This window comes from Accipiter gentilis, chromosome 27, assembly GCF_929443795.1.
Source record: "Accipiter gentilis chromosome 27, bAccGen1.1, whole genome shotgun sequence".
Taxonomy (NCBI): domain Eukaryota; kingdom Metazoa; phylum Chordata; class Aves; order Accipitriformes; family Accipitridae; genus Astur; species Astur gentilis.
In genome coordinates, this window is record NC_064906.1 from 3,638,621 (window position 1) to 3,664,868 (window position 26,248).

The window sequence follows — 26,248 nt, forward strand, 5'->3', positions numbered from 1 at the left end:
ATAGGTTTGGCCTCCTTCTGAAGACCATAAAATGTTCAATCCTCTCGTCTAGTGCCTGAGTATTTCACCAAGTAGAGACCAAATCTGTACTTCAGTAGTTTATTCCTGTGGGAGAAGCTACTATAGAGAAGGCAGGCAGCCTTTGAGATTACACTGTCTGAGCCCATTTAGGGCTTTGAACATAAGCAGCCCGATTTAGAGCCACTCCTGGGATGCGACTGGCGGCTGAGAGCAATGCAGGGCGCAGGCACGGCACTAAGTGCTCTCACCAGTTAGCTCCACGGAGTCAAACTGGCATTTGTTCCCTTCATATGGCCTCTTAATCATGCAATAGCAAGCTGCAGATACCATAATTCAGTCCTTCACAAGAAGACTATTAACTACAGCCAAAGCAGCAGTCAAGAGGAAGGGGTTCAGAGCCCCATCAGCAAAAGGTATCGGATGTTAACCATCACCATTTGTTAGCAGCTTGCTTTAAATTAAAACTAATAATTTAAAGAAATTATGCAAGCTTTTCTTAACTTCCAACTGCTAGTACCACCTACAAATTTCAAGCATTAGGTCAGTTCCACAAAGCCTGTGAAAATCAGCTTATGGTTTTTTAACACTTAATTTTAGCAAGTCTTGTTTACAAGTGTTTTACAGGGTGATTACGCAAATTGTAAATTCAAGCATGGTGTGAATATACAGAATTTCCATTTATGAAATGTGACTTGCAAAGGTATTCCATTAAATTAATTGGGAAAACAATAATAATCTAGAACATAGTAATTACGTTTTAAAAATGAAACCCTTAGCCAATTCACAGCTATCCAGAATTAGGAAGTTCATAGCTAATATGTCTAATATACTGCTGTTCTTGATGTTCCTTTTTTTGTTTGTTTGTTTTTAAAGGAACAGCCATAAGGCCTGTTAAAAGATGTACCTTTATAATCCTGTCGCTCTTCCAAATTAGTGATGCCATATGGGGAACAAAAGAGCAATTATTTCTAGACATTCAACAGATTTAAAGTTTTTTAAATCAGCTCATAGTAAGATTGTGGATGAACATGTGAGCTTTCACACCTCTTCAAAGATGTATGAGGAGAAAGATAAGCATTTCAATCAATACAAGTATTACCAGCAAGCTGAAATGAGAATTCTTTGTTGTGACAGAATGGCTTAATTTTTTGCACATGCTTTTACTGTGTACCTATCCACGTCAAAATATTCTCCAGGATTCCATTTCAACATCATTTCAAACACTTTTGCCAGCAATTACTAGGAATAAAAAAAAAGTCAAGGGTGATTACATACGTCCTGTTCAATTCAGATCTATTTACAATGTAATTTTGCAGAATTTTGTGAGATTAGAGTGCACTGCAGTAGGAGAAAATAATTTTGGAAATATATGCAAATATTCTGCCTAACAAAGAATATCATCTGAACATTAATGTTACAAGTATACAGAACAGATAGCACAGCACCAAAGAGGATTTCCTCATGGCTTTTAATTAGAGAGTTTGTTAGTAAACACACTGACTAGCAGCGTAACTAGCAATTTTGCTCTGTGCCTTCAAGGGCGGAAAGGTCAAGAGCACAAAGCTCCTTTTTTACGAGCAGGAAGAAAGAAGGTTAAAGAAGGCATCACAAAAGGATATCCCCCCCACCCCCACCCCCCGCCTAGCTTTCAAAAAAAAACAGGGATTGGAGAAAAGCTTGGTTAACTTTTAATCAACACCAAGAATTTTTTTGTTCACATAAAGAAGCAATTTTATTACAGCAAGTACCTCCACTGTTTTGCCTCTGTACTAAAAAATAGTAAATCCCAGGAGTATCTTAAACATTACCAGTTTAAAGAATACAAACCAAAGGATGAACAGAGTATCAGACTAACTCCCAGTAAAATGAACGATAAAGATCTTTTGTTTTTAAAAGCACACAGACCTTCCTGCAGAATGTTTCCTTCACTGATAGACTGCTTTCCCAACATGACATACTGTTTCCGTGAGCACTAATTGAAAACTATTGATGTATCTCAAACATCTCCACTTGCTCTTAGAGCTCATTTACACAAAGCCTTGACGAAGCAACCCAAGAAAGTCTCCAGAAAAACAATACATGAGTGCTTACAACAGATTCAAGAGTCAAGCAAACAGATAATCAGATAGTATGAGAGCGCCTATTTTATGGCATGGTTCAAAAGCTTAAACCCCCTCCTCATTAATTTCATTTTTAATCATTAAAATACCCTGTATCCTTATCATAATAAGGTTCTTGCAACTTTGTAACACCACGTGTCAAAGCAGTGAGTTCTCCAGACCAGGCTTTTGCTGTGAATACGCTGAGTTTCCTTTCTGCTCAACTTCACAAAGTTCTGGAGGTGTTCCTTCCTGCTGCTCCTCCCCCCTCCACCGCTCTAATTAGCCCTTTAGTGTTATTTTACAGTGTCTTAAAATATAATTTAATTTTTTTTAATTTTTATTTTTTAAAAGAATCATAAAACCCAAGAATTAAAAAGACAAGGAAAGTAATCCCTGGATGAGACTGTCTTTATTTCCTTTATTAGAGATGGTTGTGTGCTGGAGCATTTGCCATTAGAGGAGAGGCAGATGGACGTAGGCTTCTTCAAGGCTGGAGAAGAGAAGATTTTGAGGGAGCTAAGCACAGCCTGCCAATACCTGCAAGGTGGTCATTGAGAAGACAGAGCTGGGCTCCTCACTGAATAGCACAGTGTGAGAACAAGAGACAATGATCATAAAGTGAAACACGGGAGGCTCAAACTGGATATAAGGTTAAAAAAAAAAAAAAAGTCACCTGGAGGACTACTAAGCCCTGGAACAGGCTGTCCAGAGATCTTGTGGAACTGCTGCCCTTGGAGGTTTTCAAAACCCAACTAGACAAAAAGCCTCAAACAACTTAGTCTGAATTGAGAGTTGACCAGAGGCCCTTCCAACCTAATGGTTCTGTTTGGAAATTTTTAGGCAAACATTTATCTTTAAATTTTAATGTTGCAGTTGCAATGGAAAAAGCAGTTGGCCTAAAGTAATCATATTGATGGCCATAAGCTAACTTGTAAGCAGCAGCAAATACAGAAATAAGGAATTTTATTTTTATAGAAATACAGTGATTAACCATCATATATATATATATATGATTAAAAAAAAAAAGGCTGTCCCTTAAAGCACAAGTCTTAGAGGCTGTTGGTATTTATTGGGTTTTATCTTCTCTTAAGATGGTATCTTTCCATGGGCATAAGTTCATGCACATGCATACAGATTATCTCTTTACGGAATAAGTGCTATTGTTATGTGTTATTTAAATGAAAATATAAAAGTCAATACATATTTACGTACAGATATTTTGTAATAAAACTGTTTACAGGATTGGTGTTTTGTGTGGCTAACAGAGAATAAAGAATTTTCCCAGCAAACTGATTAAAACTTTGCACGTGACAATGCATAATTTATAAATTGATAATTTATACAGTCTTAGAAGTACAGTTTACCACAAATAGAGTGCAAATCATTGTCTATAAAAAGTCCCCCCCTTTTTGAACAACAAGTATAAGCAGTCACCTTACTTGAATCCCTGTATTTTTTCTACTATTTTATGTGCCCAGATGATAGCAATGTACTGAAGAACTTCCAAACAAACTTCCAAATGTTGTGCTAAATTATAATATGGGAAAGCAACCAAACATACCAAAGAACTAAAAGTCACTAAAAAGCTGTAAGAGTCAGAACCCACTCCTGATGTTGTAAATCCTTTTGCACCATCTGATTTAGCTGCGGGCTGTGCAGTACCAAACATAATGCATCCATCTTGTTTCCAAGGTGGTATCTTAATAGGGAGAAGACCAACCTGAAAACAGTCAGCTTCAACTGAAGATGGGATGGCACTATATCATATTTGAAGGACAGCAAGTAGGAATAGATTGGACATAATGGGGAACACATCTAGGAAAATTCTGGTATATTCAGGAGAACTCCTGAGTTATGTAGATACTTTATCAAAAAGATCAATATTGACTAGTTTGATAAGCTTTCCCTCATCTGAACAATTAAATACTTTAATTGACTCTCAGAAATGCTGCTGTTTGACAGAGCTGACTCTACAATATTATGTAGAGTCATACTATAACATCCAGGTCACTCTCTCTTCTTAATAATTACTGAATGCATCAGATATTTCCAGCAGAACAGCTGGTCTGTACCAGCATCACAAAAATATTATTCGTTAAAAGCAAAAATTATGCCAATTTATTCTGACCTTGCCAGATGAAGGTTGTGGTCATACCCAGAAGCAGTTCACAAAAAACATAGCTTCATCCCCCCCACCCCCAAGAAGAGAAAGCTTCACTACAAAGATATAACCCTTCAGATGACTCTTTGTTCAAGGACACCTGATATTTTGCTGTTCTTGATGCCAATTTTTGTAGCATAAAAAGGATACAACTTCTCCCTTTTTTTTTTTTCTAAAATATTATGTAAATATTATGTTTACTGCTGGTAATATGGTATAGCATATTATAGTTGTATCAGATGAATGTAGTAATACAATTTCTGTTCTAGGCATTCCTTGGGAGTCCAATAAAACTTGTCTTGAAAACTTTCTAATGAAAACATAAATACAAACCTTTAAAATACACAGATCTTGGTTTAAGACAACTGATGAGGTCTGTAGCACAGCAGTTACAAAAACTATCTAGTCATATTTGTACTAAAACCTGTTCTGTCTTGAGACATGTTTCCAATTGCACTTGAAATATTATGATTTCATCAAAAGACTCATGCAATTTAGCCTGTTCCTTACAGTCCCAATTCCTGAGTTGTGCAACAGAGTTTAAGGATTTTTGCTTGTTCATTTTAAAGGGGTATTTTTAGCCATTAAAGTTCAAGTAAATAATAATTAAAAAAATCAAACCCCAGGAATTCTAAAAGGCTTGGGGCTTTAAGAAGGAAATGAAAGAATTCAAACTCATGAATTTGAGGAAAAAAAGGGTTTTCTAAAGCCCGACTCAATTTCAAATGCTTGCATTTTATACTACTGCTTTGTTTCATTTCAGATTTATCATTCCCATAATAATCGTTATATAACTTCTACTTTTTAACAGCTGCAGATTTTCTAGGGATGCTTAGGATATACAGCCTCTCTATATATTTTATACCAATATTATAAGTGCTAGGGAGGAAAATGAAAAAGAAGAAAAAAAACAAACTCATACTATCTTACTATCAACATTCTTGCTCCTACAAACATTAAGCTATTTTTAAACACCAGTCAAATCCTACCCAAAAAGGGCAATATTACTAGCAATTATCATTATAATACTTTCCCAGTATCTAACTAATCAAGGCCAAAACACACATTTACAAAAAACAAGTTTACTGCACCCTGTCTTCTAATCACATGCAGTAAATTCAGACTTCCAAGCAATTTACTTAATATAGCATACAAAATAAAATCAGAATACAATAAGAAAAAAAAGAAATGCACCATTCTTCAAAAATCATTAAGCATTCAAGGAACAGTTTTTACATTAAACGTCTCCTGAACTTAATCTTAGCTAATTTTTTACTCTGTCATTTCCTCAGACATAGACCAGGCTGCCCTTTATTGTATCCAAAGGATTTAAAGAATCATGAAAGAATCATGAAATATCATCAAGAGGATAGAATATTTACAGCACAGGTAGTAGATCTATTGTGTTATGTTAACCCAAAGGCATGAAAGCCACCACATAGAAAGCAAAAGATAAGGATTCACATGCCTTCGTAGCTTTTTTTTTTTTTTTTTCTTCCTGTGAGCATTAATCTTCTTTCTTGGTAGGGAGAGCAAGAACAAAGAGGAGCAGCACAGGAATAAACAAGCAAATCACCTACTTTTCTAAGAAGAAATTGTCTAGTGAGTGAAAGGTGATGGCATAACTTAAGACTTTTTTTCTGCTTCCCCGTAGAAGGGAGAATTATACAAGATTTCTAAAAGTCCCTTTCATGATTTTATGATTCTGTGCTTAATACAGCTTCAGGCAGCTATAATCACCAAAGACTCCCATACTGAGTATGCAAGATGTCATGAGACCTAAGAAATAGAATATTTCTATTGTTCTGATGAGACAACAATATCCTAAAAATATTTTCACCATTCTTCCTAAAAGGCAAACACAATGTATTTATAGCATGGCATTATTCTCTTAGAAGTTTATCTGTCTTGCAGAATTTCATGTAAGACCTGCAGTCTTGTGAGATTTCCCACTTTCACATTCTGCTGCTAACATCAGAAGAAGCAGCTTCAACCAGTCATCCATGGTATGACAATTTTTGACATATTGTAAGATGTGGCATTAGTTTTGGGCACGTCTGTTAGGCTGGCACATATAAGTACTCCTATAGCAAAGTGACTTCTGCCTAATCTTCCATTGGAAAGTACATTTACATAATTGTATGAAGTTTGTATAAAGATATTGCTTCCCAACTAATGTTCATAGGGTAGCCCACCAACATTATGTAACAGTAAAATAATACTATTAAATAATGAAATTGCAAGTCAACTCATCACGTTTTTTTCTTGCTCATATTGGAGAACTGTTGCAACAGGCAAACTCATAGAAAGTCATATCAAAACAGATAAAAAAAAAAAGAAAAAAGCATTTTGCTAGAAAAATAAAAATCAGTTGTTCCCTGCCTCCCTGATACTTTTGAGTACCTTGAATATCCTCTCCTATAACTGTAATAAGTTTCACTCATTGATCATACCCTATATCTGAGTAGTATATAGAACTCTACATCCAGTTTTGCTACCAAAAAGCACTTTTCAGCAGCAAGTAGAGCATCTATTCTGGATTGACTTTGAGTGCACGAAGTATATGCCCATACTGTACAAACCACCAAAACTTCCAGCAAGCTACAGCTCATGCCAGAAAACTATCTGTCGCACTAGCTAAGAGCTGCAAGCAAACTAGTTTACAGTACTGTCACCCACGAGGAGCTGTGGGCCACTATGGTTCCCTGCATTCAGAAATAGCTCAGGCAGGCTGAAACGAAGAGCCAGGTATTCCCTGTGGTTACAAATATTAAATTTTGTATTTTCTGTTTGGAAACTGTGGCTGTCAATCTTTCAGCAAGACAGACTCCAAGCCCAAACTCCTGCACAAACACTGAAACTCTTACATTGCAAGGCAATCACCAAGCCAAGAGTTTCTGGTTGTTTCTGGTTGAGATAACAGGCATTTATCCAACCAAGTTGGTCCTTCTATATTAAATATTACTATAGAGATAGCAACATTACAAATACATAGATTTTCATTAAAAAAATTATATATATATATATATTTGAAACTTTTCTAAGTATTCCCTTTCTGGAAAATCCAAAGCATTGTAAACTCTGCTCCACTAAGCCTTGAAGGCAGCCCAAATACATCAGTCAGCTCAAGATGGAAGGATCTCAACTACAACTCATTGGTTGGGGAATTTCTGCCCACTCCACGTCAATTAGGAAACGACTCAGTCATGCTGAACACAGTGGTCCTCTTGAAACACAGCTACCAAAAAAATACCTGTACACCAGTTCATACTCCAACCCCTCTCCCTGGTTCACAGCCTCAGCCAGTGTGCAGTCAATCTGTAGATACTTTAGTCCAAAAAATTTTTTTTTCATGTAATATATGGATATTTTATGTTCTTGCTTTTAATTAAATTTCTATATTTGTAAAATAGCAGGGTCTAATTAGAGGAGCCAGAATGGCAGAAAGATGTGAAAAAGGTGGCATCAGATGATGACGGGATGCTCACCTTGTAGGATTTGTTAGATATAACCAGTTGACTAAGTAACAGATTCTTCATTTAACAGGTATGATTCTTTTATTCATAGAGTGGCCACATGGCTCAGATAACAACTGTCATCTTCTCTGCTGAGCTTTTCTGAAATATTGTCTTAGTAATTTAGAAAAGGAAGATTTCTGTTTTTTTGTTCCTTTGCCAGTTGCAATAGCATAAGCAAAACTATCTAATAAATACTTCTAACTTAAGAGCTCCACAGATATGTGAAATATGTCATCATTCCTCTTTGGAAAGCAATAAAAATGGGTGATCTTCTATGTTCTGTAGAGGCCAAAATTAACTTCGGTGTGAAGGTAGGGCTAGTTTTGACTAATACATGAACACTGGAAGTTACAAAACTAACGTTCCTTGAAAACAGCTCCCAGTTTAGATGTTGCAAGAGGAGAAAGGACATTGTATTGACTTTGTTATGTACCCTTAGAAAGGACAGGCTTTTACTGTTCCTGTTTACAGTAAGTGAAGTTCCCTCTCTGCATGTACTATCCTCTCTTCAGAGAAAGAGCACACACAAAATGTATTCCTTTGCTTTAAAACTGTTTTTGCAGTACTGTGTGATGATGTTAATACTGCTAATGAAAGTAAGTGGGGGGCACTTAGAGTATTAGATGAGATTTAGTATTTATTGTATTATTTTTTTGTTGGCCTGAGAGTTTAAGCCTGCTCTTTTCTGACTCATAGAGTAAGTAGACATCGTAATTTCTCTTCTCAGAAGTTCAGTGAGAACATTTATTTCCAAATATAATTTGCTATGAAACAATTTAGATGTTTGTTTTTCTACACAGGAATTTCTCTCAATCACAAACAGGCCCCTGACCTTCAAGTGAACAGGCACAATGGTCCCAGGGATAATCTAAAATTATATTGTGATTTTTTCACAGTGGCCACATAAAACAGATGTCAAGGGTGGGAAGATGGAAAAAAGGATAGGCCAGAGTCACCCCACTGGCTGGTTGGTGGCTCTTCCACAGATGTTGCCCCTGTGATCATGGCATCTCCACTGGCTGGGGAGAGGATGTGGATGTAAAATACTGCAAGAAACCTGAAATGAATTTCTCAGACACTGGGGCATGCTGACCCCTGTCAGCATTTAGGGCATGGTAATGCACTAGGACAAACACAGGACAATTCCTCAGTATTTACTTTGATATCCCACTATGATACTCTCAAGATGGATGAAGCATTAAAGCTATGACTTCTGCAGATAATTCATAACTTTAAAATCCTTTGTATTCTATGTTCTTCAAACCTGTACTCAAATGCACATGTTGGCTGCCACTGCTGCAGGGAGAGAAAAGAAGTGCGTGTATCCCCACCTACAGGGTTCAGCATCCGTGCGTGTGTATGTGTGTGTATATCTTCTGTACTGTTTTTTTATGCTGTGATGGAGAAAGGAAACATGCTTCCCTGTTTTTGAATGAGCAAAGAAAACCGCGTGAGGAAGCAGCAGGGGCAGCCACCTCCCCAAGGGAAGGCGAGTCAGGAGCTGAGGGCGACCACAACAGAGGCAGGGGCAGCGCCCTCAATGACCAGGGACGCAGTCCTGGGTACCCAAACAGGAAAAGCAGAGCAGGTTTGGCGACAGAAACGAGGGTCAGCCACAGTCCACGATCACCAAAGAAGTCCCACAGTGACGAGGCAGGTCTGAGGCTTGGCCGGGAAGGCAAGCCAGCGGGTCAGGTCCAGCGAGGGACGTGGCTGAGCATGGACGAGCTGCAGTGTAGCTCGAGAGACATAACTGCAAAGGCTCAGCTTAAATGTTGCTCCTGAGGAAAAAAAAGGAAGGAGGAATGCCTGCAATGAGGCTTCTCATGGCTTTTCACAGCTCTGACAGGGCTGTTTTTGCAGCCGCCTGATCCAAGGCTACAGCTGTACCACAGGAGAGCTGGCCTTGGGCATGGGCAGCCCACCCCTACCCGGGGTGTGCACGCAGAGCCCTGGCACGGGGTGCTGTGTTTTGGTATTTCCTGGTACCGAGGCACTACGGAGAAAAGTGTGTATTCTTCTATGAAACGGTACGTGGCAACTCTCAGAAAATAAAGCGTTACTGAAAAATCAGATGTCTGAAGTCAAGATCAAGAACAATCCAGTGTTCAGACGTAACGTCAGATACTGAAATATATATGGAATTTGAAAGTTAGCTTGCGAGAGAGCCACATTGAACTCTATATTTATCTTGAGTTTTCCTGACCTATGACACATAATGCTAGTCATGTTCTTCAGGAAGAGAAACACTTCATCCTCCTGAATGAAGGAGATTTGGCAATTTGATCACTACACTTGTTTCATAACTGATCATGAGACCTACTAACAAACCAGTGTTGTTCATTTTTTAATTAAATGAAGTCTATTATATTTGGGAATCTCCTGGAAAATACTTGTAATAAAGTCGTTGCTGGTTTTGTGTGAGAGAACAATAGCCTTGTTAAGCCAATATTGTTTATGAAACTAATACCAATTAGATCCATCAACAGTACCATATAAACAAGACCTTCCTTTAAAAGAAAGGATACCAACAACTGTTGCAGGAATTACTGAAAACAAACATGCATGCAACTTTCACATCTGCAAATCAGTCTTGGGTATCACATTCCTGTGACTCCTGCACTGGTAGACTCATTTTGGGTAGCACAAGCCTCCCCAGTGCACACATGGGTGCTGTAGCAGCAGTATCCTCGTCCTGTTCGTACTTTGTCCTTCATATGAACCTCTGACTCGCTTGAAAAAAAACTAAACTGTTTTAGCTCATCATGGCTCATTCCTTCTAGCCACCTGACCATCCTACGCTCCCAGTGACACTCTGTGAGTCAGCCGGTAGTCTGTGTGGCCAGGGCAACACTTCTGTCTCCTCCCTGAAACCTCCCTGCACCGTCCCTGACACCTCATCTCCATATGCGAGGTCGGCATGGGTGTTCCAAGCTATTAAAATATTTCAGGACACCCATGTATTAGACTCTCCTCTCTGAACCTGGAAACCAAGAAAACTTTCTTTCCATCAAATACTTGGGAAAGGATAATGCAGACGAATAAATACACAGCTAAAATAAGCCTGACTCAGAGCATTCAAGGAGCAATATAAAGGATTGATTTATGCACACAGATCTGGTCTTTTGTACATTAATTATTTCATTACAGCAACATGAACAAACAAATCACCAAAGTGCTCCAAACAGCATATGTTTAGGCTGGTTTAACAAAATGAGCAGCTAAGAAAACTTTACTAATATCTAGGAAATATATAAAAATCTTCACTTATCTTGAAGCCCTCTCATTTTAAAACTGAATTATCTATATAGGCATGTATATCAGCAAATGTTTTATAACACACGTTGCTTGTTGTTGAGCAGCAGTCCTTCTATAAGAAATATAAAATAATCTCAGGTATGTAAAGTCTATACAAATAATCACTGGCAAATATGTATCTAAATTTGAGACGTCCACATGGGGAAGAAAAAGGATGTATACAACCAAGTGAGAAAGATCTAGGATACACAAAGAGCTCTTAGTTTATGTAGAAACTGTCCAGTCTCATATGTCTGGAAAACATTTCATCACTAGCTTTACTGCAAGTAGACAGTGATACAATCTAAACCAGAAAATGAAATATATCCAACTGTCTAACAATGGTTGCCTAACAGTCTTTTTAAGATCATTTGATTAAATTTGAAACCATCTACATTATGGCAATACATGTTAGGTATTTTAAACATTACAATCCATAAGACTCGTTAAGTAACGACAAACTTTAAAATTAGGTTCAGTGATCTGAAGTCTCTTCTAAAAACTTGTGATCAGTCACAAGGCTCTAAGACTCTTGTGATTATCATTTCACTTAAAGGGAAACTGTTTTTAACCCCAGAAATTTACATATTCAGAACAGGCACGTATCTACCATAGCTTAACAAAATGCTACCAAGTCTCACTTTGCTTTTTCCTTGTGTCACACACACTAATTCCTTATGTTGTTTTACATGTGTGCAAACCAAACAATACAATTCTGCTGCTAACAGGAAACACCAACGTATCCACTATGCCTTCTTTTTGTCTGCTATTTCACCATGACAAAAATACATACATACAAACACACATACGTGGTTTTGTTTGCTATACATGATAAAACATGAGCTTTGTATCAAACAACCCCCAACCCTCAGAATGATTTGCAAAGTTTAAATAAAATCACTCATTGAAGACTGACATGAAATTGCTGGAATGAAAACCATGTCAGCTGTTTTCCAAACATACAAATACAAGGTCAGGCACAGAAACTAAGAACAAGAGGTTTATTACCAGTGATCTAAGTTCCTCAAGACCTGTAACCCAAAGTTTCAGTACAGAAGGGCACTAGAGTTTGGAAAGTCTGTTTCTAGCTGTAACAGTACTCTGAGAAGGAGCTCATGCCTTTGTCTTTCATGTTGTGCTGCCACATCAATGCTCTGCTCTGAGCACTAACCTCCATGCCCTCAGTATTTCTCAACCTGCAATTCAAAACAAGTGCTAGTAGATTAAAGACAAGACAGAAAGAATGTACCCATACCTGTGGATTACATTTACAAGTAACTACAACTACTACTAAGAATTTTTTTTTCTGTGTTTGGGTGGCTGTCTGCATATGTGTTCTTCAAAATGAGGGTGGTAAAGCACATAAGTAGATTTCCTGGAGAGGTTGTGGGATCTCCGACCTTGGATGCAATCAAAACTTCACTGGACAAGGCCCTTATCAACCTCATTTAACTTGAAGGTAGCATTTTCTTCAGCATGCTGCTCATGTGGTCCACCCCAGATGACCAGAGGTCCCTTCAAAGGTCCCTTCTAACTATATTGTTCTATGATTCAGTAACTTTGACCAGTTTCAAGCCCCATGTTACAAATTTACAGTCATTAAAGAGCAGATCGCAGAGGTCTTCATACACGCAAGCATCCAAAGTCCAGCACAATCCTTAGCAAACAGCATTGTTGCCAGAATTTTCAGCAACGCCGTGCAGCTTAATGATGTTACAGAGCTTCCGGTGGCCATGCTGAACAAGTCAGTGCTGGAAACCTTCCCAGCATCAACTCTAATGCAGCTAAAGCTCTGATGAAATAAATGGAAACCAACAAAGCCGGCACGACCACCAGTCTTGGCACTGCACATTGGCCATGTCCAAAGGATTTGAGTAGGGATGGCCAACCCCCACAGTTATACCACAGTGGGGACAAATATCTGAGAGATAATATGAAGGGCTTAGACTTGTGAATGTTAAAAGACAATTTTTCACATTCAGAGCAAGTAATACCACTTGTAAACTTTGTGCATCCAGAAAGAAAACACAAGTAAATTGTCTGTATAGGAACAGTTGACATAGGATCTTCAATGTCTCCTCATAAATAATGCTGTGGTTAACAGGAAAACCCAACTTCATAGAAAGACGCACCAGTAAATATGTTGCCAAAGGTACAAATTCAATAGCATATTGTATCGTTCAGTGTCTCATGATACAGGAATCAGGTTGTTTAGCATCTTATGACCCAACAGTGTTCTCTGCAGGCTGGGAAAAGACAATGCTTGTTTTTCTTGACCCTAGAAATCCTGGTAAACATTAAGTCAGTCACTGTAATGGAAGAAGCTGAGAAAATCGGAAACTTCGTGTAGTAACTACATCTCTAAAATGGACTGCAGCAGCGTGAGTTATTCCTCCACCTCAGTGCCATGCAGCACGAGTCATGGAGGTCAGATGCCAAGAACATACAATAGACAGAAGGGATTAAGAAGGACATGGCATCCGTAAAAGTCAACTGTACGTTTGGGATCCTGACTCCTCTAGCTGTAGGTGTTATCAGAATGCAATGGCAGCAGCTGCTAGTCTTAGGGCAGTCAGAATTTAGCAGAACTTGTGGCTGAGGACGACTGTTTGCTGTATCCATTCACATCTGTTTCTTTTGCTCAGATTTTTTTGCTCAGGATACCCTCATGAGATCTGCAGGTGAAATCCTGCACTAGGATGCTGAGGACCCTGGTGATGCGCAGCCCCTAAGGCCATGGCAGAAGTGGGTCAAGCCACGGACAACAGTGGAATTAGCCTGGAACACCAATGGGGCCAACATGATCCGAGTAGCCACCCATCACCCTTCCAAGGAGGGATTCTGCAGATGTGGGCTTTGCTCCCTCTGTTTGTGGGACCTGAAACCACAGACAACTCTATGCTTACTTTCTGGATCTCTCCAGAGCAGCAGAGATACTCAAGAGTGCGGGTGGATTACAAGAAGTATGCTCTGAGGAGCCTGTTCTCATGAAGTAGATTGCTGTCTACTAGCAATTTAAAGGAAAGCAGAAAAAAGGCAGATTGGGATCATCACTCACTGAGGAGCTTAAAGAGGTCTGGCACTAAGAGGTGACAGGCAAAGTAATTAGAAAATAATTATTTTAAGGGAGAAAGGGATGTAAAAGAGTAGTAGAGGTGAGTCAAGATCATTCCAACAGAATGAATCATAAAAAAGTAAATTCAGAAAAGAACATGTCCATAACACACAGTTCCTGTTGTGCTGGGTGATTCAGAGGGATGGACATGCTCTTAACTAGATCTTCTGCATATCACAGGGAGCCACAACAGAGCAGCTTGGATGAGCACTGTAAGAATCTCTGGTTGTATGTGACAGTGGTGCACAATAACCCAGGTCCTGAATGAACACAGAAATTATTGCCAAGAGATAAAAGTATCATTTCTCATTCAAATTTATGTATCAGTGTAAATGTAACTACACATGTAGTCGCCTTGGATATGGGATTGGGAGTATAAAAACATAATTTTTGAGAAAAACAATACTCTGTTTTGTAGTTTCTGTCCAACTGATGTTAGAAGGGCTTTTTATTTCGAAGTCTAAAAATTCTCAGTTTTACTGCATCAAAGCCACAGAGGTTGTAACTACCACAAAGCCTGAAGCAGCTGATGTTCTTTGTTCCTATAGCCATTAAACTGGGAAAAAGTACAGCAATCAACACTTTTCTGTCTTCCATTCAGAAAGCTTTTTGAAAACTTGCTTTCACGGTCATTTCATAAAAATCTGTAACAGGCCATGTCAAACAAAAACCCCCAGTGTCACATAAATTCAGCCACCTTTGGTGAACAGTATCTTTTAGTTATACACAAAAAAATACAAATACAATCGTCTGTTAATCCATAACATTCAAGTTTCCATGCCAAGACAAGAAATGCAAGACAGTGCGTATGTATATCTGCTGCAGTGCCCACTGCCTGGTAAAATCCATTCTATCTAGATATTCACACAGACATAAGATTGAAGAATGAAGATCTTCATACATACAAAAGCCATCTTTTAAAAAAAAAAAAAAAAGAAAAAAAAAAGATGAGACACTGACAGGAAAGTGCTTGGAATCTCATTAATTTGACACTTTGTGTTTCAATATGACATCTGAAATGCTAGAAGAATACCAAAATGCTGTATTGCACTGTAAATCCACAGTGAGGTTCAGGCTGGTTTTAATGATTATATCTTCATTCATAATACATCTGCTGGAAAATTATACCTGTCCTCTGAAGCAGATTTTGTGAAATGAAACTCTACTTTTAGGACAACTAGCTTGCTCGCTTCTAGCAGATTTTTTTTTTCTTCAAGCTCTCTGTCCTACTAATTACTAGAGTATTACCACACTGTGAAGCTAAACATTATTTCATCCACATTTTAATGACAATACAACTCATTTGTTTCACTGTCTTTCCAAATGCTGCAGTAAAGAAAGGTTTCCCTATTCTGTATCAGTTTTTGATGCTTCTTTCCCTTGTTATGGGAATAGTTTCCCTTTTCTTATACCTAAAGATGACTCCTACTTCAAATCCCCCCAAGTGTGCTTTTTTTCTTCTACGAAACTATGCATTTTGATTTTTCCCAAACATTCTACATTAGTTCTGAAATACTTTCTCTGTCTGAAATGTATACAATAAATTTAGGAGTAACTTTGTCTTCTGTGTGGGAACAAAGCTCAATCTATGTACTGCCAGCAAGTAAACAATAGAAAGTAAAATCTGCTTTTGTACTAACATGGCAACATCTACGTGTATAATCCTGAAAGATAAGAGATTTATTTTGAAAGAGAATAGGTTACTACTTCTGTAGAATTTAAAAGTATTTAAGAAATCTACACAGGAAAAAAAAGGGATAGCCTTGCCTGAAAGTAAATTCCTAGTATCTTCATGAATGTCTCTCAAGGGAATTAGTATTTTCTTTGCAGTAAAATAACAGGTTTGATATTTCAGTTAGTATTTAAAATCTGAAGAAAGGTATTTGGTTTTGTGATTAAGGCTTAAATAATCTAGATTCTATGCTGGCTCTGCCATACAGCCCAAATGCCACACTGGGCAATTTGTCTGATGTCTTCAAACTTAATATTTCTGTCTCTATAATGAGAACAGCATTTATTTTCTCCAACCAAACATTCACCTTGCCTACTCTAGTGTCCATATAATTAAGTCAGTGGGGCAACTCACAGAACCTCAAGTTCATCACACGCCTCATTTACTGCTGGTCTGGGTTTTAAACTGTGAAGTCTGCTACTATATTTGCATATATAACTAGCATAACAAGACACAGAAATCAACTGGAGGATATGAAAGTTGCAAGCAGACAACACTCCAGAAAGTTGAGAGTCCAGGGATTAAAGAGACCTTAACTTTTAAACAAACATTTTCCTTGTGTAAGACAATGAAGTACTTAAAATTGAAAAATAATTTTGCTATAATCCCTGTAAGTGGTAAAACTCTCTCCATCACAACAGCACGTTTTTCTCCCTTTCTCTCATTTAACAATTCTTACCTAAGTTTTTCAGATTAACTTTTCATTTAACATCCAGTAATGAGTCTGAAACATGAAAAACAAATTGCATGCCAATACATTTTCTAGTGCCAATGCTTTAAATGTTCCAGGCACAAATGTGCAGCTGACTCTCCACGAGCATGCCACGTTACTGTTCAAATGTCCTTTAAACTGTGATAAAAGCACCAGGCTCTGCATAAAGAAAGCCAGGTTCAGCACTAGCTTTGTCTACCAGATCTGAATAAAAAGTTAACTAAGAGCTGACAAAAGTGAAGACAAAATTTTGAAGAAAAATTTGTGATAATAAAAATTTATAAAATAAAAACATAGCAGAAGTCCTCAAGTACATTAAGTTGGACAACAAAAGCTATAAGTATTATGAAAAAGTAATGCTGGATGTTATGAACACATCCTGGCCAAATTTCATTAAGAACATTATTTCTGTTAGTGTACAGACAGATTAAAAAAAGAAAGAAGAAAAGGGAAAGGAACTATTCTCTGCATGCCTTAGTAGCTGTAGGTTTAAAGCAAACTCCAATAGCAAACAATACAAAGAGTTATAAACGAGAGCAGCCCTTTGGAAAATTACAAGGCAAAAAGGTGGCCAAGGACCAGAGACCACAATTACTTCACTGTTTTCATGCAGTTTCAACTCTATTTATTTTCTCCATGCCCAACTAAATGAAACATTTGTGGAAGACCTAGGAATTGCATGGAGCTTTCACTCTGAGAATAAAACGGAAACATTCAAATACTCAAGCACAACCAACATGCTCAGAAAAACAAACGTAATCTGACATGCTACAAACTATATTCAAAGGAAGGTACTGATTCACAGTCACCAAATGGTGAAGGACTTAGAAATACATAGTTTAGAAGAATACACACACATTTTTCTCATCTATGTTCTCTGAAATACTTGTAAGAGCTTTGCTCCAAAGCAAACAGAATGCACAGCACAAGGAATGGCACATCTTCCTAAATGAACAGACCAGATGGAGCAACTTGTTTACTTTGCAGCGAGTGTCTGCTCTAGACCTACAATAGTAGGAAGAAGATAGTCTGAATGTGCAGGCCAGGGGTGAAGAGAAAAGCAACATATAGCAATGCCAAAACAACAATGCAGACAGAGAAGAGTCTTTAAAAAAAGCTTTGAAGAAATATTTTACATCATTGCCAAGAAAGGAGTAGGTGGCAGGCAGTTTGCATTAGCCAAGACATCCCAACAAAAAACCACAAAGCCTGAATTATCATCTTGGCAACAAAGAAGAGATGGGTGCTTTTAGCAATTGGCAATTAAGGATTTGGCAAGCATCTGGAGGAAAGGAAAGAGTGTGAGTCAAAGATAACACTAATATCTCAAGTCCAGATAACAGAGAAAGATAAAGACACAATGAGAAATACAAAGCAGAGAAATACTGGATTCAGGTAGCAGTAAAACATCCACCTAGGACCAACAGAAGAAACAAGCAGAAGTGCAGGGAGCTATGATAGAACACATTGGAACAGAGAGTCATCTCTGCAACACTGAGTCCCATCAAATATTGGGCAGAGGCAATAACACACACCCACAAAAATGGATTATTAAGGAGGATAAGCGGATTGGTTAAGGAGAAACAAAAATAAAGGGACTTAATGAATGAACTATAAAAGATTTTGAAAGAAAACAGGAGAGGGACGCTTGGAAGTAAAGGTACAATACAGATGAGAAACAGTGACAGGAGACATGGACAAGGGTTATTTCAGGCTTAGGGATAAATATGTGGAAGAGAAAAACTGTCTGTTTAACAGAATACCTCTACCTTCTTAAATGAAGCAGGAGTTAATCTACTAAGTGTGAACAGCTTGCCTTGTCCTAGTTAATTATTTAACCTTTACTTCTTGCTAAGGGTGAAGTACTAAAAGCATTACAGATGCTTCATAATTACTACTGGTTAACAGAAGAAAGGGACATGATGAAATACACATTTAGAATTCAGTCACCCCCTTGTTTTATCTGTATGTTTAATTTACCCTCTGTATTTCCTTTTGGTAATTAAAAGTATTTTACTTCACGTGCTGTAACACACAGCTACACGAAATGATAATCAAGGAGTTTAACATTGCACACCTTTTAGAGCCTCCTTCATGCTATTAAGGCAAGATCTAGGAGCTTGCTTTGTTTTCCCATGATTGGAAGTACAAACATGTAAGTGGCAGACAAAATTAAACAGTTTAAGATGAAAATGTTCACACTGGTAGGTCATGGGACACACAGAAACTTACCAGTTGCTAAAAAGTTCAGTTTGGAACAAAAGCTCAAATGAGTTGCACTATGTAAAGTCAAACAAAAGAAAGTACAAAACTAACAAAAACTCGTTTTTGCCTCAGTGAGCCCCAAGACTGATTCGGTATCCTCTCTGCCAAAGAAAGCGCACATGCTGCAAGCTCTCACAACTCAACTGCAAATCTTGCTTTGTTTAACATCTCAACTTCTCAAGTCAAGTGATTTAGATAAAAAGCTATGGGTTAGCGTTCATGTGAAAAAAACATTTAGTCATAGAACTGCAAAGAAAAAAAAGTATTTGAGTATGTATTAACCAAAACCTACGAACTAACCTAAAAAAACATATTCTTTTCAACAGTTTGTTTTCTGTACACCAATCTCACTGTACGCTAGAATAAGCCTTAGGATTTTTGAATGCTCAGACAGTGTTACTGGGAATTTCTGAACTGGCCACCATGACCTGCCTTGTTATTAGCCTACTGAAAACGCGTATCTGACTAAAATTCCAATTAAGCTTTACTCTTAGTGTGACCTTTGGAAATCCTGTGAGGGGACACCACACTTCTCCTCCCTTCTCTTGCAATAACTGAAGTTTCTGCATGTTCAAAACCAGAGGACAGCAGCTCTTCTTGCTCCCAGCAGAAAGACAAGACAGCAGAAGGCAGCAAGAGAAATTAAAGACTAAAAAAGATTAACCACACTGTCTACTTGTTCATAAAAATTCCACATGTTCATCTGCATTAGGTCAGCTAAAGCTGCATTAAAAAAAAGCCTTTCATAATGTTTACTTTCCCAAGTATAAATTGCTTGGGGTTCTACACATGTAAAGTATAAAGTAGCTAACAAGAATTTATATGTTAAAACATGGTCTACTTCATACAAGAATGGTTTAGATGAACTAGATCAATATTTCTGAGCACATTCAAAGCAGGAATGTTAGAATGACTCAGTGTTAATAAACATTATCACTGAAAAGAAGCGGACGGGTGTCGTTAAACAAAGTAGGTGGGAACACTCTGGACTCACCTCATTCATAAATAACTATTTCTCTCACTTTAAATCTCTTCTCATTTTGAAAATAAACTTACTGATATTATTAGTTTCATCTTTCAATCTTTGCCTCATTTTCTCAATAGTTAAATTCAAACCAATATTTGCTTTTATATTATAAGTTGGGAAACCTGGCATCCAAACTGCTGAAGTGAAATTGTTTAGCTCCCTCGTGTTCCTGTTTTCTTTGACCACTGACCAAATTCAAAACTGATGAACAAATAATTAGGTTATCTTAGCTATGTTAAAATTAGCCTAATCCAGTAATGCATGTTATAGTTGAAATAATGCTGCTTAGATATTGAAAGGCCTTTATGTTAGTCAGAGCAAGCTACTAAAACCAGCCACCCAGAAATAAGAAAAATTAGAGATCAGTTAGGAACACACACACAAAAAGGTCTGTTTGAGCAATTTTCTCTCTTAAGGTGATTTAATAATCTAGCAGGACCATAGCATTAAAAAAAAAATTAAAAAAAATTATGTTTGTTCTTCCTGAAACACCACTAATACGCACTTCAGTCAGAGGAAGTTACTCATGTCCTGCAGTGAGATGACTACGATACCAGAAGTAGAACACCTGGAAGGAAAAATGCAGCACAAAAAGGTATGCAATATATATTCAGGTACTTAACCAGCTCACTAAAGTGCTCCTTGCTCTCCTAAAAAATATGCGCTAAAGTCTGATCTCCCTTAGTTTCCCAAAAATCAAACAACCCACTGAACCTATTTAGTACTCTCAACTTCATCACTGCAAGTTCAAGCGCCATGTGGATTGAAGGGGTACAGGGAAAGAATGGCTGTAAACAACAGGAAATCTTTAAAGATTCAGCTTCCTTCTGCAATTTTTGTCTGTCATTTAATCTATGTTTTATGTGCTTTATTCTCGTCACCTGTAAATCTTCTGCATACGTTTTACATTGTGGATGTTGGACTTCTGAGTGAATAGATATGCAAGAAAGGAAGGTTTGGGTTGCGTTTTGTCTCCTGTAGATCAAAAAGCCAACACTATCAGGGCAAACTTACCACTGAAATTGAACTTAACTCTGGGGGTGTATTTTACCTCAGTTTCATAATTGCCCTAGGCAAAATCCACCAAGAAATAACAAGGAGCTCCCTCCATGCAATCACTCTAAGAACTATTATCTGGTTTCTATTCATCCCCAGAAAGCATACCCCTTGTTTGGATTATGTTTTTACTATTAACTATTTGGTACTTAGCAAAGAGACATGAAAACACAGCATCTCTAATAGAAAACTCGTAACTACCAGACTTCCTTTTGTAGCTTAAAATTCATTTGCGATAACAAGAAGAAAAAAAAGTATAAAACACAGCATTCTCATTTCATACTGACACTCTAAACATGTCTCTTATATACAACAACAAAGACAGACAATACAAAGGGCCATTAAATTGTAGGTGTGCAAACATCATCTAAAGCTTAATTTTTCCCTGCAGTTAGAATGAGCCATCAGATTACTCTCTTGGTCTGAACAGACAGGCAGAGTTGTCCACTGGCACTGGTCTACTAAAAAAATACCACCTTAAAGCTAATTGACACAATGCTATCATATCAATCAGTACATATGATAGCTACCATAGATACGATAGCATGTCATTGATATGATACACATTATAATAGAATTATATAGAAAGGGTTCTGCAAAAAACTGAAAACCTCTACAAATTATCTTATTCTCTCAACAATCCGAGATCCTTTTCAGAGTCATATAAACTATATTTGCAAACTTTCACATTTAACCTCATGAAAAAAATGGGTAATTCTGTAGTTACCCCAGGGTAGCTATATAAGGAATATTTTGTGCTTTGAGATTTAAAAAAAAAACCAAACAAAACAAACATCAAAAAACCACCACCACCACCTAACTTAATGCTCCACGCTCTAATATTTGTGCTTTTCACAAGCAAAATGTTCCCAGGAGGGATCAAAGTTACTGCAAGACCTAGTTTTCCATCAGCCATTATCTGATATTGTCAGAAGACCAAGGCTGAAATCTGCCTCTGCACTCTTCCCCAGCTGATTAGAAGGTTTACTGGTGACATCACTGGAATGAAGATTTCATCATAAATCCTGTGTGACTTTAGGGCGTGTAGATTATTAAAGGCACATCATACTACACTGCAAAATTACAAAGCCTTTACAAGGAACAGTTGGATTCTCTTAGAGACTCTGGACAGATGGCAGGATTTGACTATCACTAAATCAGCTTAGTGAAATACATTTTAAGTTCTCCAGCCCAATATTCACCGTGTATTCCTAATGAAACTGCTGAATGAAAAGGGTGGTGTGCCAAGCTTATAGCAAGTAAACAACAGAAATCCATTTTCCTCCAACCTCCTCCTGATGTGCTGTAAACTCTCACCCAAATTACAAAAAACAAAGCTCCTCTTGAAAAAGCAGCTCATTACAAAGCACAAAAGATCAAAACCTATATTCTACTTTTTTGTGTGTTTTAATCAAGTGTCTGCTAAGCTGTTTCTTTGTGACTATGAAGTAATTCAGGAAAATCAGGAGGTCAGACTGACTGCCACAGAACCACCACATCAATGAACAAGCTTAATGGGCTTTCAGGTACCTAAAATAACAGGTCCCTCAAAGGCTGGATGTGCAGCTTCTCTGTAAGGTAATTCCATCTGCAAGGCATGAGCACTTCACTTATCAGAACTGGCACATAATGCTTAAGCATGACTTACTGCTCGCAAGAAAAGATGCATGATTCTACTTTGATTTCTAGAAGGCAATCCCGATTTCCTGTTAATTCTCCTCTTAACAGCACAAGGAATCAAAAGCTTTCATAGAATTACCAGATTTGTAACCAAGCATTCACAGAGAAATTTATTTTTTCAATGCATAATCAAAACTTATTTTGATGGAAGTCACCCTCAGTCATATTTTACTAAGAGAAATTATTCTTATAAAAACATTTTTGCCTGTTCTCTGAGCAGTGACATTTTTTCTCCCTTGTCACCATAAGGTTAGTGCTCAGGAAGTAGAATGAAGTGATTATCACTGTGCATGACAAGGATTGTTTGCTGCAGCAATTACCACTCAGTCAGATTGTTACTTTTGTTTACACTCAACAGCGATAAAAAAAAAGAATCCTAGGTATCAGTATATGCTAAATACACCCATTTTACACTGCTTGAATTTTGAGCAGATAACACACTTTAATGTAGGTGTGGCATTATTTTTAATGCAAAATTATGACACCTCTTTTGAAATCCTAACATTCTGTACTATTAAATACATGTTCTCATTTTCATCAGCATGAGAGAAGTGGTTGATTTTGTTTGCATCAATACAATGAAATAACAAGTATATTCTTATTTGTACCAAAGCAAACAGAATATCCTTATAACCCATATAACTATTTCCCTAAATTATTTCCTGAAATATAGTCAACATTTCAGTTCCTAATGAAAAGGTTAAAAAAAAAAAGGCAATTTGAGCTCCATAGACAAATACTATAATTTTCACTGTATGTTAGGATTTTTAATAATTAGAGATACATATAATTGATAGGTCATGAATAGAATTTGCATACACAGCACACACAGTCTCCCTAAAATATTTCTACAATTGATTCCTTTTGTGATTTGACATGAGCTGAATGGTGTTGAACAATTTATTCACCATTTTTTGGGACAGGCTATTTAACTCATTTCTAACTTTTAAATGAATGTGAGAGGTTACGTATTTCTATATTAGCAAACATACTGGTTAACTACATTAATTATACACAACAGGCCTGTGCTCAGTTAAGTGGGTCTTTTCAAATACATGTCAATTAAACCCTCCTACATCTGAATCACTTCACATTCACAGAATACTTTCTATATGAGCACTAAATGTTTACAAATGCATCTGGCATATTTTATATAATCTTCACCACCTTGGTTGAGACAACTAAGGAGTGCTATCATTACGTACGTAACAGAGCCATAGGCAGATGCAGATTAAAGAAGGTCACCTTACTCCTTGTTCCCATCTTCCCATTATGGCTATGGCATCTGGACTCTGAACTTGACACACCACTCATATTGCCTGCTTGAAATAAATGGTGTACCAATTCAGGATAGTTTACATGTCTTGCAAAAATGTTATGATTGTTACTAGTTATGATTTTAAGACGTCTCCTACATATTCTAATACATTAACTCAGGCCACATTCTTTTCCACGGGCATCAAAAAAGTGAGATGGGCCATCTCTGCTGAATTCCTAGTTCTGAAAAACACAAACATCATCAACTCCAAGTCTAATGCTGCAGCCCCAAAGGAATTTTGGAGGAGGAAAAAGCCACTGACTCCTTCACAGCCTCCTTCAAAATGACAACGATAAACAGAAGAGTCAATATGCTAATGGTCACAGTGCTGCTTATTAGAGACAATTTAAAATGAAGCCTCTGTCTCATGGGAAATTCTAATCTGGTTTTCTTTCCAACTATCAACAAAAAATATTTTTAAAAGATCAAAATTAAGAAACTCCTTTCCCATGGAAGATGAAGTATAACATATCCAACTGACTCTCACTAGACATTTTCATTTGAAACAAAAGCACTTTTACTTTTCCAAAATGAAATATTTTATGTTTTGTTAAAAATATTTTAACAGGGGTTTATTATTATCTGCATTTTTAGTGTCAGGGCCTTTCATTACCTTCCATTAAAAAACGCAAAGCAAAATTGCAAACAATATTTAGTATGCAAAGCAAATGACACACTGGATTATCATTTGTAAATAAGGTACTAGATTTATGAACTGAGATTTTACAAATGCTGAAACAAAACCAGGATACATTTGCTTAAACTGAACCACATGAAGAAACAAAATGTGCCCACTTTCAATTTCTGTACCTATGTCAGTTAGGAATTACTCCTTACACTGTATCCTGCAGAAAGGACATTTCCTTTTTTTATTATTAATACTTGCAAATATCTGGATGGCCTTTGCATTTTACCATTTGTAGTTGAATTAGCTGGCCTTTCATTTTGTCTTTAAACCAGCCATCTTCATGCAGTTTATCTACATATAAACAATTCAGTAGCAGCAGTTTGTCACCTTCATATATATTATTGATGAGAAAACAGACAACCCGCCAATTAAGATGCGTGCACTTGCCCCATCTCCAGGCTCAGCCTGAGGTACTGATAGAACAGTGGAAGTAAAAACTCAGTTTTCCATTTCAAAGAAAGTTCAAAGGCAGTGAGAAAAGACTGCCCTGCAAAGAACATAGAAATTGTATTTATTGCTGGAAAAGTTTATTTAAGGAGTAGACTATTATTTCATTCAAATTATAATAAAAATGATACAAATCCACATCTTGTTCAACAAGATGTTCTACTTAGTTTTCCTTTCAGTCTTGAATTAAATCTATGAATTTGACAGAATGATAGTTCGAACATTCTTACAACACTAGTCACAGCTTAGTATCAAAGATACGGAGTCAAATAACGGTCAAGATAAAAATCAAGCAGACTTAACTGGATTTGTGTTTCTGTTGTTACCCAGCAAGACATACAACAATATGTCTTGGCCCCCCAAAATATCACTGAGTTATAAATTAAAGGAAACAGTAAAAATATCTGAAATTGGGATGTCTTTAGATGAACAACCAACCCTGAGATCACTTGTCTTCTCTGCTTCCATCCAAATTCTTGGGTTGTCAAAAATCACCGAGCCATTCCATAAACACTAAGTATTTATTCCACGACCTACTAGTCCTTTCTAAAGTAAGTATAACATGAGAATTTATCGAACAGAAATTATCTAAAATAAAATACTCTGCTGAAAATATATATTTAAAATAAATAAATATTAAATGAGATTACATTGGCCGCATAACATATCCCTAACCTTGTTTTTGGAAAGCCACATGGCCTTTCTTTCCTCTGCTTCTGAACATAAGACTAAATATCCCATGTTAAGACACATTTATGCAGCTGTTCATGAAAGTCATAAACACAACACACATTTCACAGGACAACTTTGCAATGATAACTTCACAGTACAAATGTGCCACATTTACACTATAAGTTAATGAAAGCCAGCTGAGCTAAATAAGCACCAGCAGAGAGCACAAAATATTTCTCTTACCTCCATTTCTGTGCAGTGTAAACGGCCCGATTTATCTGTAATTGGAAAAGAAAAAAGTTTTCAGATTAAGTAAAAGATGAAGGAAAAATAAAACTAAAAACTTGAGTCACTTTTTTTTTTCCCCAGTAATTGTCAAGTATTCTTTGCCTTACTTTAATCACACATTTCAATAATGATTCCATTATATATGCATC

General features: G+C 37.1%; 1 protein-coding gene across 4 annotated transcripts in view; it reads right to left on the minus strand.

Annotated features, from left to right (window-relative positions):
- SPIRE1 (spire type actin nucleation factor 1) overlaps positions 1–26,248 on the minus strand; it is a 133,628-nt gene that overhangs the window by 94,585 nt on the left and 12,795 nt on the right. For all 4 annotated transcript variants that reach the window (XM_049830326.1, XM_049830324.1, XM_049830325.1 and 1 more), the window contains exon 2: positions 26,055–26,089. In XM_049830326.1, coding sequence (XP_049686283.1) covers positions 26,055–26,089 — 35 coding nt within the window. The remainder of the gene's footprint in view (positions 1–26,054; positions 26,090–26,248) is intronic.